At 48.1% G+C, this 16,184-nt stretch overlaps 1 protein-coding gene across 2 annotated transcripts in view; it reads left to right on the forward strand.

Annotated features, from left to right (window-relative positions):
- The window catches only part of Itgae (integrin subunit alpha E), a 57,085-nt gene that overhangs the window by 29,332 nt on the left and 11,569 nt on the right, over nucleotides 1–16,184 (forward strand). For both annotated transcript variants that reach the window (XM_021212949.1, XM_021212950.2), the window contains exons 16-26: nucleotides 658–788; nucleotides 2,433–2,563; nucleotides 3,537–3,697; nucleotides 5,384–5,512; nucleotides 8,954–9,027; nucleotides 11,424–11,556; nucleotides 12,974–13,072; nucleotides 13,761–13,840; nucleotides 14,626–14,700; nucleotides 15,765–15,828; nucleotides 15,912–16,019. In XM_021212949.1, the coding sequence (XP_021068608.1) occupies nucleotides 658–788; nucleotides 2,433–2,563; nucleotides 3,537–3,697; nucleotides 5,384–5,512; nucleotides 8,954–9,027; nucleotides 11,424–11,556; nucleotides 12,974–13,072; nucleotides 13,761–13,840; nucleotides 14,626–14,700; nucleotides 15,765–15,828; nucleotides 15,912–16,019 (1,185 nt within the window). The remainder of the gene's footprint in view (nucleotides 1–657; nucleotides 789–2,432; nucleotides 2,564–3,536; nucleotides 3,698–5,383; nucleotides 5,513–8,953; nucleotides 9,028–11,423; nucleotides 11,557–12,973; nucleotides 13,073–13,760; nucleotides 13,841–14,625; nucleotides 14,701–15,764; nucleotides 15,829–15,911; nucleotides 16,020–16,184) is intronic.

The following is a 16,184-nucleotide window of genomic DNA, read 5'->3' on the forward strand; positions in this document are numbered from 1 at the left end:
GCTAAAGCCCTGAGTGAGTTGGCTTCAGTCCTCAGTGCTGGGCCAGCCTCTGGTGGTGGACGCAGGTGAAGGCAGGTTTCACCAGGGGTAGGGTAGCCATCAACCCACTTCAGGTCCCTTATCTCTGCCTCTGGTTCTTGTCTCCATTCAGCTCCTCCATGCTCTGGCTCCTCCCCTTCCTCCTCCTAAGCACCTCCCCCAGGTGGTCCCTAGGCCGCTTATTCTTAGACATCTTAGTCCAGAAAACTGATGCTCCTCTGTGCAACTCCCCTCTTCTCCACACAAGATGTCTGGGATAGTCCCCCAGTACCTTGGTACTCAATGCATAGCCACATCGTAATGGTTTCTGTCCCCAACACACACACACACACACACACACACACACACACACACACACACACACACACACACACCATGGCATCAGCTTAGGTCTTCCGCCTCCAGCCCATACTCTCACATCCCCTACCTTCATCACTGTGTCCTCAGAGCCCCCTGCTCTTCCCCTCAGCCTCCCCCCAGGCCCCATAAAGTCCCACCTGCCCTTCAGGGATCCACCCAGATGCCACTTCCTCGGAGACTGTTCACCCCCGGGGTGAGGAGGTGGGTATTGCTGCTGAAGGGAACAGAGGCGCGAAGCTGCTTCTTCTCCTCCCACAGCACATCAGAGCCTCCTCTGTGGCCTTGGGACTCCACTACTTCGGCATGTCTGTGTCCGGTGGGTTAGATTTCAATGGCGATGGCCTTGCCGACATCACAGTTGGCTCTCGGGACTCGGCGGTTGTGCTCCGGTAGGGGTCTTCCCTGCTCTTTTCTGACTCAAGCTCCAGCCCTTATCCTACACTCAGTGGGTCCTGCAGACTCCAGGCACGGAGGGAGGGAAGAAGTGTGGGGACAGGGTTCCGGTTCTAGGGTCTGCCTGGGTGGGTTTGCGCCAAAGCTGTCCGCAGTATGACTTTGAGGGGGCTATCAGAGTCTAAGTCCCAACTTTCTTATCCGCAACTTGGAATAATGACAGTACCTGTCTCACAGGGGTGGGAGGATCACATGAGAAAACACACAGGGAAGGTAGCTCAGGTCTGGTGGAGCGGGGTGGGGCGTGCTGGGGTGCGGCATGCTGGGACCGCTTTCAGTTCCGTGGCCGGAGCGCCTGTCCCTGCCCTCCAGAGAGTTTCACACCTGCTGTCTGGATGTCATCAGCGTCTCAAGTGGACAGGCCTCCAAATGGAGTTCCAATCCCCAGTCTGCCCCGCCCCAGGCTCCGGTTTCAGCAAAGGGTGCTAGCTTGCCCACCTGGAGAGCGATGATTAAACTCTGGGGCTGGGCCTGGTGGCATGGACCTGTAATTTCAGCTACTGGGGAGGCTAAGGCAGGTGAACTCAAGGTCCTCTGAGCTACAGAGGACAAAAGCTCTCTGCAGGCTTCTCCATCCTTCTTCCATTATCCTGTCATAGCTTTTTTGTTGACATTGACTCCAGGGCTGTCATCTCTTGCCAGGACCACCACATAGACTGCTCTCTTGATGTGACCCCTCTAACTTTACTGCTTAAAACCTCTCAGTGGGAGCCAGGCAGTGGTGGCGCACGCCTTTAATCCCAGCACTTGGGAGGCAGAGGCAGGCAGATTTCTGAGTTCTAGGCCAGCCTGGTCTACAGAGTGAGTTCCAGGACAGCCAGGGCTACACAGAGAAACCCTGTCTCGGAAAACCAAAAACAAACAAAACAACACCTCTCAGTGGGTCCCACCTCAGTAAAATCACAATCCCAGTTCCTCGTCTCCACCTACAGTGCTCCTGTCCCCAGCTCTTGTCACCACCGTCTTTCCTTCTCACTCATATGCTCCGTCTCTCTGACCTTTGTGTTTCTCAAACATGCAAGCCTCATCCTGCCACAGGCCCTTTGCACCAGCTCTGTTTTCTTCCGCCTGGGATGCTTCCTCCCCTCAGACCCTCACTTAGCTGGCTTTTTCCTGTTAAAACTTTCAAGGCTCCCTTATCAGGGAGAGCATTCTGACCACCTGATCTAAGTAGCCTCCATTTCTATCGCCTTATCCTATCACAGCCTCACCAGAACCTTGCACGTCTCTGCTCCTGTTTATTGATGCCCTGTGGGTGAGACAGCACCATCTGATGAAACAGGAGCCTGGGGCGGGGGCAGACTGGGGCTTGGAGGGTAGGGAGGATGGGTGCTCCATTTGGAGGCCCGTTCACGTGGAGATGCGGGTGAGTAGACAACAAGTGTGGAACTTTCTGCAGGGCATGATACACAGGGGCTCTAGCCACAAGACTGAAAATTGCTTCCCCATGAGACCAAAGCCTCACCTCTTTCCCTCCCGGTTAATATATCCCTCGGATTCAGCACACTCCTGTGTGTCAGAGATGTTGAATGTGGCAGAATCTGTGCACTTCTCATGGGCCTCTTTGCTGTCTTCTTTAGCTCACGCCCTGTGGTTGACCTGACCATATCTATGACCTTTATTCCCGATGCGCTGCCCATGGCTTTCACAGGCAAGATGGATGTAAAACTGTGTTTTGAAGTTGACTCTTCAGGCGTAGCTTCTGAGCCAGGTAATGGCTGCCTGGTGCAGCACCCTGGTGTTTTAGTCATTCTTGAGATGTGTATGTGTACATACACACACACACACACACACACACACACACACACACACACACACACAAATAAAAACCTGTCTTGAATTGGCTCGTTTCGCTGGTGGAGAAATAACTTATCAGTGATAAAAAACAAAACAAACAAACAAACAAACAACTGTGACGGAAAGCAGCTTGGGGAGAAAACGGTTTCTTTCAGCCTACAGTTTGTAGTCCATCATCCAGAAAATTCAGGGCAGGAACTCAAGGCAGGAACTTGGAGGTGGGAACTGAAGCTGAAGGCATGGAAGAATGTTGCTTACTGGCTTGCTCCTCATGGCTTGCTCAGCCTGCTTTCTTATAGCACCCAAGACCACCAGCCCAGGGATAGCACCACCCACAATGGGCAGGGCCCTCCCACATTAATCATCAATCAAGAAAATGCACTACCGGCTAGCCCACAAGCCAATCTAGTGGGGACATTTTCTCAACTAGGTTCTGTCTTCCAAAGAACTCTAGCTTGTGTCAAGTTGACATGAAACCAGTCAGCACACCTCCTACAGCATCTTTCCCTAAGGAAGGTTGAACTCAACCTGAGGAAAGTGCTGAGTGTGGGTCCAGAACACTGAGAGACTGGCCAGTCTATCAGGAAAAAAAAATGGGAGGAAAGCCATCTTCACAATGATGATGGCTAGCGGGGCATTAATGCCAGCACTCAGGAGGCAGAGACAGGTGGATCTCCGTGATTCAAGGCAAGGTTTGTTCCACATTCCAAGTTCTAGGTGGGAGCTATATGGTGAGATCCAAAAAGGAACCTAGAGTCTGGCCTCAAGGAAGTGCTCACATGGGGACCATGTTCAGCAGTGGCTCACAGAGCCTCAGCAGGCAGGACCTCTCTGCCTGGGCCTTGCCCTCCCCAGGCTCATCAGAAGGTCTGGTCTTCAACCCCCAGGCCTTAGAGAGATGTTCCTCAACTTTACGGTGGATGTGGATGTGACCAAGAAGAGGCAGAGGCTGCAGTGTGAGGACTCAAGCAGTTGTCAGAGCTGCCTTAGGAGGTGGGACGGAGGGTCCTCTCTGTGTGAACACTTCCGGCTCATCTCCACAGAGGAGGTAAGTAGAGAATTTAGACAACAGCCCAGAGAATGTGTCTGCAGTGCAGGAGCCTCCCCACATGGACAAAGCAACCATAACATATCAAGAACTACAAAGTGGCACCAGAAATATAATCCTACCAGAAATCCAAACTAAAGAAGCTTGGGCTATGGGTGTGTCTCTGTGATGCAGAGTGAGCTCTGCATGCTCTGCATGTGTGAGGCTCTGTGGTTAGTCCCCTGGGAAGGAAGGAGCAAAAGAAGGGAGAAAGCAGGGCAGAGGGAGAGCATCTACCAGAACTGAGCACAGACACCACCATGAACCACCACTAAGCTTCCTGGGAGCCGGATGAAGCAGGGAATGGTTTAACTATGTTGTCTAATCTTACCTGATAGTAACAGTGGGCTGGAGTGCTGTGAGAGGACCCACATCAGGAAATTAGAATGAAAAGGCAGAACTAGAAAGACAGAGTTGCAAGGCAGTGGTGACGTACGCTTTTAATCCCAGCATTTGGGAGGCAGAGGCAGGCAGATCTCTGAGTTTGAGGCCAGCCTGGTCTACAGAGTGAATTCCAGGACAGCCAGGGCTATACAGAGAAACCCTGTCTCGAAAAACGGAAAAAAAAAAAAAGACAGAGTTATTTTTTAAAAGGTTATTTAAAAAGAGAAATCTTGCTGAAGATATTGAGAGATACGCGTTTTTTGTTTTTGTTTTTTATAGCAGCCTTGTCAGAACTCAGGGTCTAACGGGTCTTAGAACTTTGCCTTTTATTTCAGAAAACAAATTCATGGATTCTGCTTTGAATGCACTTTTAATTGTTACTTGGCTTAGGAAAGTTTCTAGAACATCTATGGCCCTCTAAAAATAAAGGCATGGAGTTAGGGAGACGGCTCAGTGGCTAGGAGTGCCTGCCGCTTCTCTAGAGGACCTAAAATTGGTTCCTAGCACCACACTGGGGTGCGAGGAGGCTTGTAGATCCAGCTCCAGGGGACCCGGTGCCTCTGACCTCCTTAGGCTAACACCAACACTTGTGTGTACACCACACACATATAAATCACTAAAATAATAAAATAAACCTTTAACATTTAAAGGCCTAGCTATATTTTACCAGCCAATCAAGTTGACTTGTTCTCATGTTCAACACTTATTTATGTATTTATGCATTCCACAATGAACATGTGATGGTCAGGGAACAACCCGTGGGGGTCAGTTCTCTCCTTCTACCCTGTGGGTTCTGGGACGTGATCTCAGGCTTGGGAACACAACCTTTGCACACTGAGCCATCTCATCAGCCTTTGGTGCTCTCATTCTGACAAGAAGACTCCTTCAAACAGAGCGTAGCAAATGGCCTCCTCTACCTGCCTGCCTTCCACTTTCAGTTTTTCCTCTCAATCTCCCTCCCTGCTGGCTGGAGAGCTTTGTTAACTCACCCGTGGCTATGACTCTCCCTTCCGTGGTTCTTGTTTGCCCTCCACAAAAAGTCTAAGCTAGAATCCCTTTGTGACTGGGGTGAGAACCATCAGGTGCCCTGAGACCCAATGGTGAGCACATTGGGGGAACTTTTCTAAAGCTCTTGGTGGCTTGCCTGAGGAACAGCTCCCCTCTGCCCAGGTCCCTTGGAAGACTTCCGGGGGTCATCACTAACACTCTTTATATCTTCTTCTTCACACCCACCTCTGACCCCTCCATCCTCCCTACCCACAGCTTTGTGAGGAGGACTGCTTCTCCAACATCACTATCAAGGTCAGCTACGAGTTCCAGACATCTGGGAGAAGGAGGGACTACCCTAACCCCATCCTGGACCACTACAAGGAACCCTCTGCCATCTTCCAGGTGACTCTGCCCACAGGAAGGACCCAACCATCTTGGGGGACATACTACATGAGACACCTGCTCCCCTAACTTCAAAGATGGCTGGAGTTGTGGGGGAGGGTCTTCAGACTGTCAGTAGGGAAATGGAGCCCCCGATGGCTGCTGTTCATTGCTCACTGGTGGATAGCAGGTCTCTGGCTGTTGTCCTGTGCTTGTTCACCAAATGTGTTCCCTTCATGCTCAGTGACACACGTGGATGCACTGTGTAGTGGGGCTGGGACTTTGCATGGTGTCTTAGGATGCTGTGATGGGTCACGTGTGGGGGCTAGACTGGAGCCAGCTCCTGAGCTGCCCTGAGCTGCAGAGAGGAAGTCTCAGACACTTACTTGCTCAGAGCCTTCATGCTGAGCTGTCTGGCCCACCAAGCCTGCATCTACCTCTGTCCTGGTGCCCATCAGTGCGGCTGGGACAGGCAGGTAGTATCTTAGAAACTTTTTCATGATCAAGGAAAGATGAAAGAGCTGCATTTCCTTTTCCTTTTCCTTTTTCTTTTTGGTTTTCCGAGACAGGGTTTCTCTGTGTAGCCCTGGCTGTCCTGGAACTCACTTTGTAGACCAGGCTGGCCTTGAACTCAGAAATCTGCCTGCCTCTGCCTCCAAGTGCTGGGATTAAAGGCGCGTGCCACCCTGATAGGCAGAGCTGAATTTTCTAATCCTGTCATACCTATGGTGGTTTGTCCTTACCCAGGCTGTGGCTCCCAGGGTACTCTGCCAATCTCTACCTACAGAGTGGAGAAAAATCACCAGGGAGAAAGGAAGTCATAACAAGAATATTGGAATGTGGTAGCTGGGGTAGGTGTGGCGGCGCACTCTGAACCCAGCGTTCAGGGAGCACAGAATCAGGGCAGACTGCTTTGAGTTCAAAACCAGTCAAGTACACCTAGCAAGTTCCAGGCCACCCAGGACTACAGAGCGAGACCCTGCCTAAAACATACTTCTCACTTGAAAGTACAGATCTGATACCATTGGGTAAACCCCAATGCTCAGTATATACTTCCTAAAAACAAGGTCATTCTCTGCACAATGAATGAAATCAGATCAATGCTGATGGAATACTGCTATATACTGTACATGTTTATTCACACTTTGCCTGATATCTGAGTACCTTGCTTTTTAGCTAAGAAAAAAAAAAAAAAAAAAAAGCAGTTCTGGGAATGTAGCTCAGTTGGTACAATGCTTGCGTAGGATACATGGAGTCAGGTTCAGTTCCTAGCACTCAATAAAAAGGCTTGCTGCCACACATGGCTGTAATCCCAGGATGTAGGAGCTAGAAGCAGAAAAAAAAAAAAAAAAGCAAAAAACAGAAGGCCATCCATGGCTAAACAGTGAGTTCAAGGCCAGCCTGAGCTACATAAGACCCTTTATCAATTATCAATCAATCGATAATAAATTAAAATAAATCCAGGATCTTTCATTGTTATGATCTTAGTTACTTCTAATCTAGAATGATTGACTTATGGCTTTCCTTATCCTTATTCTTTTTTTTTTAAACATTTTATTTATTTATTGTATATAAGTACACTGTAGCTGACTTCAGACACTCCAGAAGAAGAGAGTCAGATCTCGTTAAGGATGGTTTTGAGCCACCATGTGGTTGCTGGGATTTGAACTCTGCACCTTTGGAAGAGCAGTTAGGTGCTCTTACCCGCTGAGCCATCTCACCAGCCCCCTTATCCTTATTCTTATTTTGAGACTGGGTCACATTTAATCCACACTAACCTTGAATTCCCTATGAAGCCAAGGATGACCTTGAACTCCTGATCTTCCAGCTTCCACTTTCCAAGTGCTAAAACTACAGGCATTCAACTTCACACCCGGCCTTTATTTTCTTGTCACAGTTTTGAGGGGCAAAGGACAGTCGTTTTGTGGCCTGTCCCTCTGTTGGATTATTCCTGATGTTTCTTCAGCATGGGATCCAGGCTGTGCATTTTGGCAGGTGCCTTGCAGAAGCTGTGTCAGGACATCACGTGGGAGGCACACGGTGTTGATTGTGTGCTCACTATTCCTGTTTCCACTTCCCTTTGTAAATGAGAAATTTAGGGAGGAAATTTGAAGTGTGCATGTCCTCCTCAGCATCTATTTGTAAGTTGTCAGCTAAATTATTACTGTGATGGTTTGGGAAAGAGATTTTAAAGTATCTATTCCATCAATAAAAGGAATGAGAAAAAAAATCGGGAAGAGTGAAAGGCAGCTAGGAGCTAAGGGAGGTTAACCCTTGTCTTCTATCAGAGTTGGGTGGAGAAGGGAGAAGCCATGTTGGGCAAGCCTGATGACCCGAGTTCAGTTCCCAGATCCCGAGTAGAGGGAGAAAACTGACTCCTGAGAGCTGACTTCTGACCTCCTCAGGGCCCTGTGCATGCATGTGCCCACACTCACATACACGGATTATATACAACACATGGTAAAAATAAATAATATTTAAACTTAAAAACGGGACTTGGGGCGTGGACCCTGGGTTTCAACCTAAGCACCAAAATAAACAAATAAGGCAGCACAAATGTGTTGCTGTAATTAGATAGACCTCCATGCTGTTGACTTGTAAACTACATCTTCCTTTTCCAGGGAGTGCATGGTCTCTGTTCAAGCTCTGGGCTCCCACTTCAAGCGCAGCCTACGATACTATCCCTGCAGAAAGCTGCTGCAGTCATCCCCAGCTGCCGGGAGCTAGGGGCAGAGACTTCTAAGCTGGGAGCTGGCTGTTCCCTTCACTGCAAAAAAACTAGACTTGGATACTTTAGAACACTCGTTTTTGTTTTGTTGTTGCTGGGTTTGTTGTTGTTGTTGTTTTGAACTCAAACTGAGATTTTTTTTTTCAATCTTGAAGAGAACTTCTGAACTAAACATCTTCCCCCCCCCCCTCTGTTTTTGAGACAGGGTCTTGCTATGTAGCCTAGGCTTCTAACTCACCATCCTACCAATGAACCCGCAGTGCTAGGGTTGCAAGCAAACTCTGATTTAGTTGTGGTCTGTATGCAGAATTACAAGGGGAGCGAAGACCTTACCCAGAAGACTGCCCTGGTGGAGGAGAGTGCTGGAAAGAATTCATCTACAGCATCCTGTTCCTGACCTGGCTGTTTCTGCCTCTCCTCCAAGGGACCAAGGGCGCTTTCCTTCACATAGGCTTTTCCTTCCCTGACATTGGAGGTAGAAAGCTGTTCCAGTGTCAGTGTTCAGTGCACTGAAAGCAAACATGACAGCACACCTATCTAAAGGTCTAGATCACAGCGTACCCGTGTTGTCTAAGTATGTCACATAGCTCTCGGCCATGTGGGCACAGTCCCAGTCGTCTGCCTTCACTTTCTGAGCCGTGCTTCTCTAAGCAGAAGGATGTGTGTTAGAGGCGGGGTTGCTGGGGAAGTGTGGAACCCTGGGGCTGACTCTGTTCCTCTTTGTCTGGTTCCAGCTGCCCTATGAGAAGGACTGCAAGAACAAAGTGTTCTGCATCGCTGAGGTCCAGCTGACCACCAGCATCTCTCAGTGAGTTGGATCTTGTTACCATCACCATCATTTCTGCAGCTGATGTCTTCCCGAGGGTTCACCTGGGCACACCCCTCATCCAGATCCATGAACACTCCTTTCCCCGTCTCCTCAGGACTCTCAACAGGATTTTGTATTTCAGCCACCCTGTGAGGGAGGCAAAGCTAAAAATGTCTTCCCATTGTATAGACTGAGAAATAAGAAGTTAAGGTCCTTGTATAGATTCTCAGTGGCCATTTGGTGGACTTGAACCCAGGTCTCTTGACCTCTGGTTCACCCCTTGGTCAAATTCATAAACAAATTCTGGAGTAGTTCTACTCAGTTCCAGGGACTCTAGATACCAGGAAACACTTCAGTCAACGGTACGGACAAAAATCCTTTCCCTCCTGGAACTTGAGGGGAAAGAGATAGATATGTCAACTCTAGGTTGATGGGAATATGGTGCAAAGATAAGTCAGGCATTGAAGGGAGCAGTATAGGGAAGGGGTGAGGGTTTAAATATGGTGGTCAGGGAGGGTAACAGGGGACTGTGGGTACGATCCTTGTGGCTCTGAGTGTTGAGCAAATACCCTGATGGAAGCAGGCCTGGCAGGTGGGGCACGGACCCCATGTGAATGCAGCGGTTGAGAGAGGGGAGGAGTAACATGGGAGAGCTGGGGTAAGCCTAAGGGGGTCCTGTGGGACCTTAGAAGGGCCCTGAATGTGAGCTGGGAGGTCAGAGGAGCAAAGCAGGCTCACATCTTAACAGTCTAGCTCTTGTTAGACTAGCGGTTCTCAACCTTGCTAATGCTTCAACCCTTTAATACAGTTCCTGGTGCCGGTTGTTGGTGGTGCATGCCTTTAATCCCAGCACTTGGGAGGCAGAGGCAGGCGGATTTCTGAGTTTGAGGCCAGCTTGGTCTACAAAGTGAGTTCCAGGACAGCCAGGGCTACACAGAGAAAACCTGTCTCGAAAAACCAAAAAGAAAAAAAAAAAATACAGTTCCTTGTGTTGTGGTGACCCCAACCATAACATTATTTTCATTTACTTCATAACTGTAATTTTTCCACTGTTACAAATAGTAATGTAAACATCTTTTTATCCTGATGGTCTTAGAAACAGTTGGTTGACTTTGAAAGGGGTTGTGAGCCATAGGTTGAGCTCATCCCTGGGCTAGACAGTGATGAACTGTAGGAAACAGGGAGAAAATAATGACTACTGGACAGTGCAGGTGAGGTAAGAGGGTGGTGGCCTAGACTGAGCAAGGCAAAGGCAGTGGTTATCTTTTGTTAGGATTTGCTGACAGTAGAGATAGGGAGCAAGGAGAAGGCTCTGCCCAAGCATCTAGAACTGCATGGAGCCTTCACAGGACCAAGGGCCTCTCCTCCCACTGATGCCCGACAAGGTCATCCTCTGTTACATATGTGGCTGGAGCCATGGGTCCCTCTTTAGTTGGTGGCTTAGTCCCTGGAAGCTCTGGGGAGTCTGGTTGGTTGATACTGATGTTCTTCCTATGGGGTTGCAAACCCCTTCCGCTCCTTCAGTCATTTCTCTAACTCCTCCATTGGGGACCCTGTGCTCAGTCCAATGATTTGTCAGGCTCTTGACTTCTCTGCGGACATGGATCCCTACAAAATCAAATGAAAACTAGACTTCCCTGCCTGGACTACAAAGTGAGACTGTCTCAAGAAACAAACAAACAATCAAAACCAAACACAGTGGCACTGTGGCTCACATCTATTATCCCAGCACTAGGGAGGTGGAGGCAGGAGGACTACAAGGCCAGCAGGGATGCATAGTGAGTGCAGGATGAGCCCGTGCAACAGAGTGAAACTGTTTGAAATGAGCTCAGTGGTAAAGGCTTCTTCTGGTCTTTTGGCTTCTGTTTCCTCTTCTGCAAAATGGAAAGTAACTACACCTCTTTGTAGGGTAATTCTGAGGATTAACTGAGCTCCTAGGGCATGGAGTTTGGCTCACTCACATGGTAACCACTAAGTGGTTATAATGTCACCAACAGCTTAATGACTAAGCAGTTAAGGTGGACATGGAGCCAGGGATTCAGCTCTGTTAAAAGGAAGAAAATCTGGGCCTTTATGCAGTTTATCTTAGAGAATAGTTAAGAATGTGCTTTTCAGGGCTGGAGAGATGGCTCAGTGGCAAAGAGCACTGGCTGCTCTTCCAGAAGACCTGAGTTCAATTCCCAGCAACCACATGGTGGCTCACAACCATCTGTAATGGGATCTGATGCCCTCTTCTGGTGTGTCTGAAGACAGCTACAGTGTATTCATATACATAAAATAAATAAGTCTTTAAAAAATAAATAAAGTCTCTTTAATAAAAGAATGTGCTTTTCTGTAATGAGGAATTTTACAGATCAAATACACTGCCAATGTGTTCTCTCTCTCCTCTTTTCCAGGCAGGAACTGGTGGTGGGTGTCACAAAGGAGGTGACCATGAACATCAGCCTGACTAACTCTGGAGAGGATTCCTACATGACAAACATGGCTCTCAATTATCCCAGAAACTTACAGTTTAAGAAGATACAAAAGGTACTTGTGGCCGGGGCAGGGAAACCTGCTGCTGTGTCTTTTCCTAGTTTGTCAGTCTGATTCTACTTCGAGGCACCAGCCTCCTTCTGCCCCATGCAGTACGGGCATAGCAATTGCTGAATCCTTTCTAATTCTGTGCCTGGCAAACCTGCAGCAGCAACCCTGCGCTCACCCCCTCCTTGCACAGTCTCTTTTAACCAGGACTGTGGGAGATCAATTTTAATGCCTAAGGAATGGAGGAAGTTAAAATTCTCTTCCCACTGTTCACTATGCTGGGCTCACAGACACAAGGCCAGCTGCAAAGATGGGCTTGCAATTGTGTGGCTGCCAAGTACCACAATATGGAGACAATTTGTTCTGTTAATTCAAAGGTGGCAGAAAACTCTGCTGCTAGTTCTTTTGGGAACTAGAAAACCACCCTGCTCTTGTCTGGGGAATCTAAGTCATTTTGACAGAGAGAACTAGATTCAGTGTCCACTGGTACAGAGCTGTAGATTCAGTGTTTCTGGACACTTTCCTTGGACAGGGTCTGTTAACCTAATTGGGATCACGACACCCTAGCATCACCTGATCCCTTTACTGAGGCTCTTAGGACAGCTTCATCTGCCTTTTTCCTTAACTGCACCCACCCCCAGCCCTCTGATAACTCTGCATTTTCCTTTGTTGAGTGAAGACCTCCCCCCACCCCCTTCCCCAAGACAGTTTTCCTCAGGGCACTGAGTCAGTAAAACCTGACTCTGTTGGGACTATAGGTTTGCCCCACCCCCCTGGGGCGAGGGGGGGGGAGTGTTCTCAGTTTGTTTGAGCTAAGTTAGCATAGATTGAATGAAAAATTGAAATTATCTTCTACATAAATAGAATGGAACTAGTGACAGGGCATCTGGGGGCGTAGCTGTTTGGTGATCTAGATGAGGAACCATGGTTGAGACCAAACGTTCTCTCCATCTCAGTGAGACACCTTGCTCCACAGTCCAGTCTCAACACCTTCCTCTCCATGACGACTCTACAGAGTCCTGTCAGCTGGAACCAGTCTCTACCGCCACTGTGCCTCAGTTGTGAGGAGACCAGGGACCAAGTCAGACATGTAGACAAATCAGTGAGCGGTTGTCACATCGGTGGAGGAAACTACTTCTTTTCCTCAAGAGCATCTCTTGGGGCTGGAGAGATGGCTCAGTTAAGAGCACCAGCTGCTCTCCAGAGGACGTGGGTTTGAATCCCAGCTGCTCCCTGTCGGCTCACAACTATCTGCAATTCCACTTCCAGGGGAATCGGACATCCTCTTCTGACCTCTGAAGGGGTGCCAGGCAGGCACATGCATGCAAAACACACATGTGGGTGAAACACTCCCACCCACAAAATAAATAAGTAAAAAAAAAAAAAAAAAAAAACAAAGATAAAACATCTTCTGTTTTAACAGCCACTCTCTCCAGATGTTCTGTGTGATGATCCCAAGCCAGTTGCTTCTGTCCTGGTCATGAACTGCAAGATTGGTCACCCCATACTCAAGAGATCATCTGTGAGTGAGTCTGTTGGGATTGGGTGGCTCTTCCTGCTACCCTGACTCCCAGCCTCATCTGCAGCTTTCAGGTGTGGTTACTATGTTTCCTTTGCTGGAGTTGCTGTCAGTAGTGTTTATTACAGCTGCCAAGTCTGCCCTCAAGTGGAGCGCGGAGGAGGTGTGCAGAAACTCTGTTGTGGTTTCCCCCGCTTATAGAATAATGCTGTTTGGCTCACTCAGCATTTGTACTGTGAGGCTTACAAGACAGTGCCTGTGCTACAAAAGCCATGAGGAATGGAAGCTAGGTTTCCTAATGCTGCTTAGCCAGTGTCTTAGTCACTGTCCTATTGCTGTAAAGAGGCCAGTCGACCAAGGCAAGTCTTAGAGAAGAAAACATTCAATTAGGAGCTTACTTACAGTTTCAGAGACTTAGTCTATTTTCATCATGACAGGGAACACGGGGGCAGGCAGGCATGGTATGGGCTATATCCCGATCAGCAAGCACGCTGGCATGGTCGTGGGCTTTCAAAACCTCAAAGTCCGCCCCCAGTGACAAGTATGCCTCCAACAAGGACACACCTCCCAACCCTTTTTTTTCTACCTGAGTTCCACTCCCTGTCATTGAAGCAGTCCTGGCCCTGAGCAGTAAGCAGTTGTCAGGTGACTGGTTCCCCCATCTACTTATTTATTTCCTCCTTAAAAATAGGTTAATGTCTCAGTAACTTGGCAGCTAGAGGAGAGTGTCTTCCCAAATAGGACAGCAGATATCACTGTGACCATCTCCAAGTAAGTTGCAACCTTAACTTCTGGCCTTGGATCCCTGAGCTCATAGAAGTTTCCTCTCAACAAAGATACTGACAATATTTTAATTCATACAAAGAAATACTAGGGTATATTCTGGTAGAATGAGCTTTGAACTAGAGTCCTAGTTCTGGCTTTCTTAACTCTGATTAAGCCTCCATGTTCAAAGACAGAACAGGATATGGTTCTGGGAAGGAGCTGTCAAACATGGGCAATTCTCTTCCTGAGGCAGTATCTGGAGTCTTTTGTTGTTGTTGTTGTTATGTTTTGTTTTGTGACAGGGTTTCTCTGGGTAGCCCTGACTGTCCTGGTATTGCTCTGTAGACCAGGTTGGCCTCAAACTCAAATACCTGCCCGCTTCTTACCCACTCTACTTCCTGAGTGCTGTAATTAAAGGTGTCACCATGCCCAGCTTCCTAGAGCCGATTTTGATTGCCATGATTTAGGAGGTGATACTCTACTGAGTAGAGTCCAACTGCATAGCTTGCGAATATTCGTTTGTCTCAACTGCCTTCCAAGTACTTCACACCACAGACGCCACCGACAACTATTATTCAGTGCATAGGACAAGTCCATAACAGAAAATTCTTTGGCCTAAAACTTCAAGTGTGGAGGCTGAGAAATTCTTACAAAATCAGTGTTTTCTTAAGTGTGGCCTCAGTGAGTCACTGAGACTGTTCCTAGGAAGTCAAGGGAACATTTGTATTATATTTGTTATATTGTTAACATTTGTATTATACTTGTTATATTGTTAACATTTGTATCCCCAGTTCCAATGAGAAGTCTTTGGCCAGAGAGACACAAAGCCTTCAATTCAGGCATGCCTTCATTGCAGTTCTTTCCAGGTAGGTAGTCCCAAGGGGTCTGTATGACGGTCATGCAATGACGACAGTTTTGGGATTCTCTGTCTGGACTGAAGTGCCCATCACGGTGGATGTGGGCATTGCCCTTCTCTGAGGAGGCTGCTTAGCACCCAACCTCTCTAGGATACTGTCAGATCCAAGGGGTACCTCCCCCAGCCCTCGCCCACCAAAAGGACAGTCCCACTGACTTGTCCAAAATTGAGTCTAGGCCCAGGTTAACCTACTAGGATTTTGGGTGGTTAAATAAATGCTAGTATTCTTTAGGAACTTGTGAAACTGGTTCCCATCTGCCAAAAGGAGCCATTTCTCTTACCTCTGGCAAAAGCGGACATATGGCTCTCTAATGTGCATATACCTGGGATACTTATCAGCATATCAAGGTCTATGCTAGAGAAGGCCTTGGCAGTGTGGAATAAACTTCCTGTCCATCCACGGAGCAGCAGTTTTGGTTTCTTTACTGTCACTGGCATACATCACATTGGGCTTTTGAAACACTGTGGTGGTCATCAGAGGCCCAGTGCCAACTGGTCCTGCTACCAAAGGGAACCGATGTGATGCTATCAGAGCAGCTGTGGGGTTGGAGATGGCTCAGTGAGAAAGTTGTCTCATGGGGACCTGAGTTCAGGTTCTCAGCACTCACATAGAAGTCAGGTGGTGTGACTCACACTTATAAAGGCCGTGCTGGGGTGGGTGGGGTCAGAGAGGCAGACCAGCAAGCCAGTTTAGCTACAACGGCAAGCTCCCAGGTTCAGTGAGACACTGTCAAAAACTAGTGGAGAGAGTAGGGGACTTGACATTGACAGGCAAGTACACTGCCACATGTACACACACACAAAGTTGGAGAAAAGAAGGAAAGCTCCAACTGGGAAGAGTCCAACTGCATGGTTTACAAATATTCTTCTGTCCCAGCTGCCTTCCAACTTCACATTTTGACTTCCAGTGTTGAGTCTTCTTAAGGACCTGTGCTGAATGTCCTAGTGTATTCAGAGGGAAACACTAAGTTCATTCGGAACCACTGCGTTCTCACACATGCCCTCTCATTGCAGACCTTCAGTGATGTACATGAACACAAGCCAAAGCCCTTCTGACCACAAGGAATTCTTCTTCAATGTAAGTGTACAGCGTTTGTTGCCAACCTGAAGCTGGTAGAGCCATCCAACGAGCTCTGACTTTCTGCTCCTTTTATCCCACAGGTACACGGGGAGAATCTTTTTGGAGCTGTATTCCAGTTGCAAATTTGCGTCCCCATCAAATTACGAGATTTCCAGATTATAAGAGTGAAGCATATGACAAAGACTCAGGTATTTAAATGGGGTCTCTACTGTGATTGCATCTCCTTCCAAAGACTACAGATTCTCAAAGATATAAAAAACGAGGCCAGGTGGCACGGGCTTGCAGACACAAGGGCATTTCTAAGTTCAAGCCTGCAGCTATGGAGTAAGCAATCTAAGCATATAGTGAGATCT

This window comes from Mus pahari, chromosome 14 (assembly GCF_900095145.1).
Source record: "Mus pahari chromosome 14, PAHARI_EIJ_v1.1, whole genome shotgun sequence".
Lineage (NCBI taxonomy): Eukaryota > Metazoa > Chordata > Mammalia > Rodentia > Muridae > Mus > Mus pahari.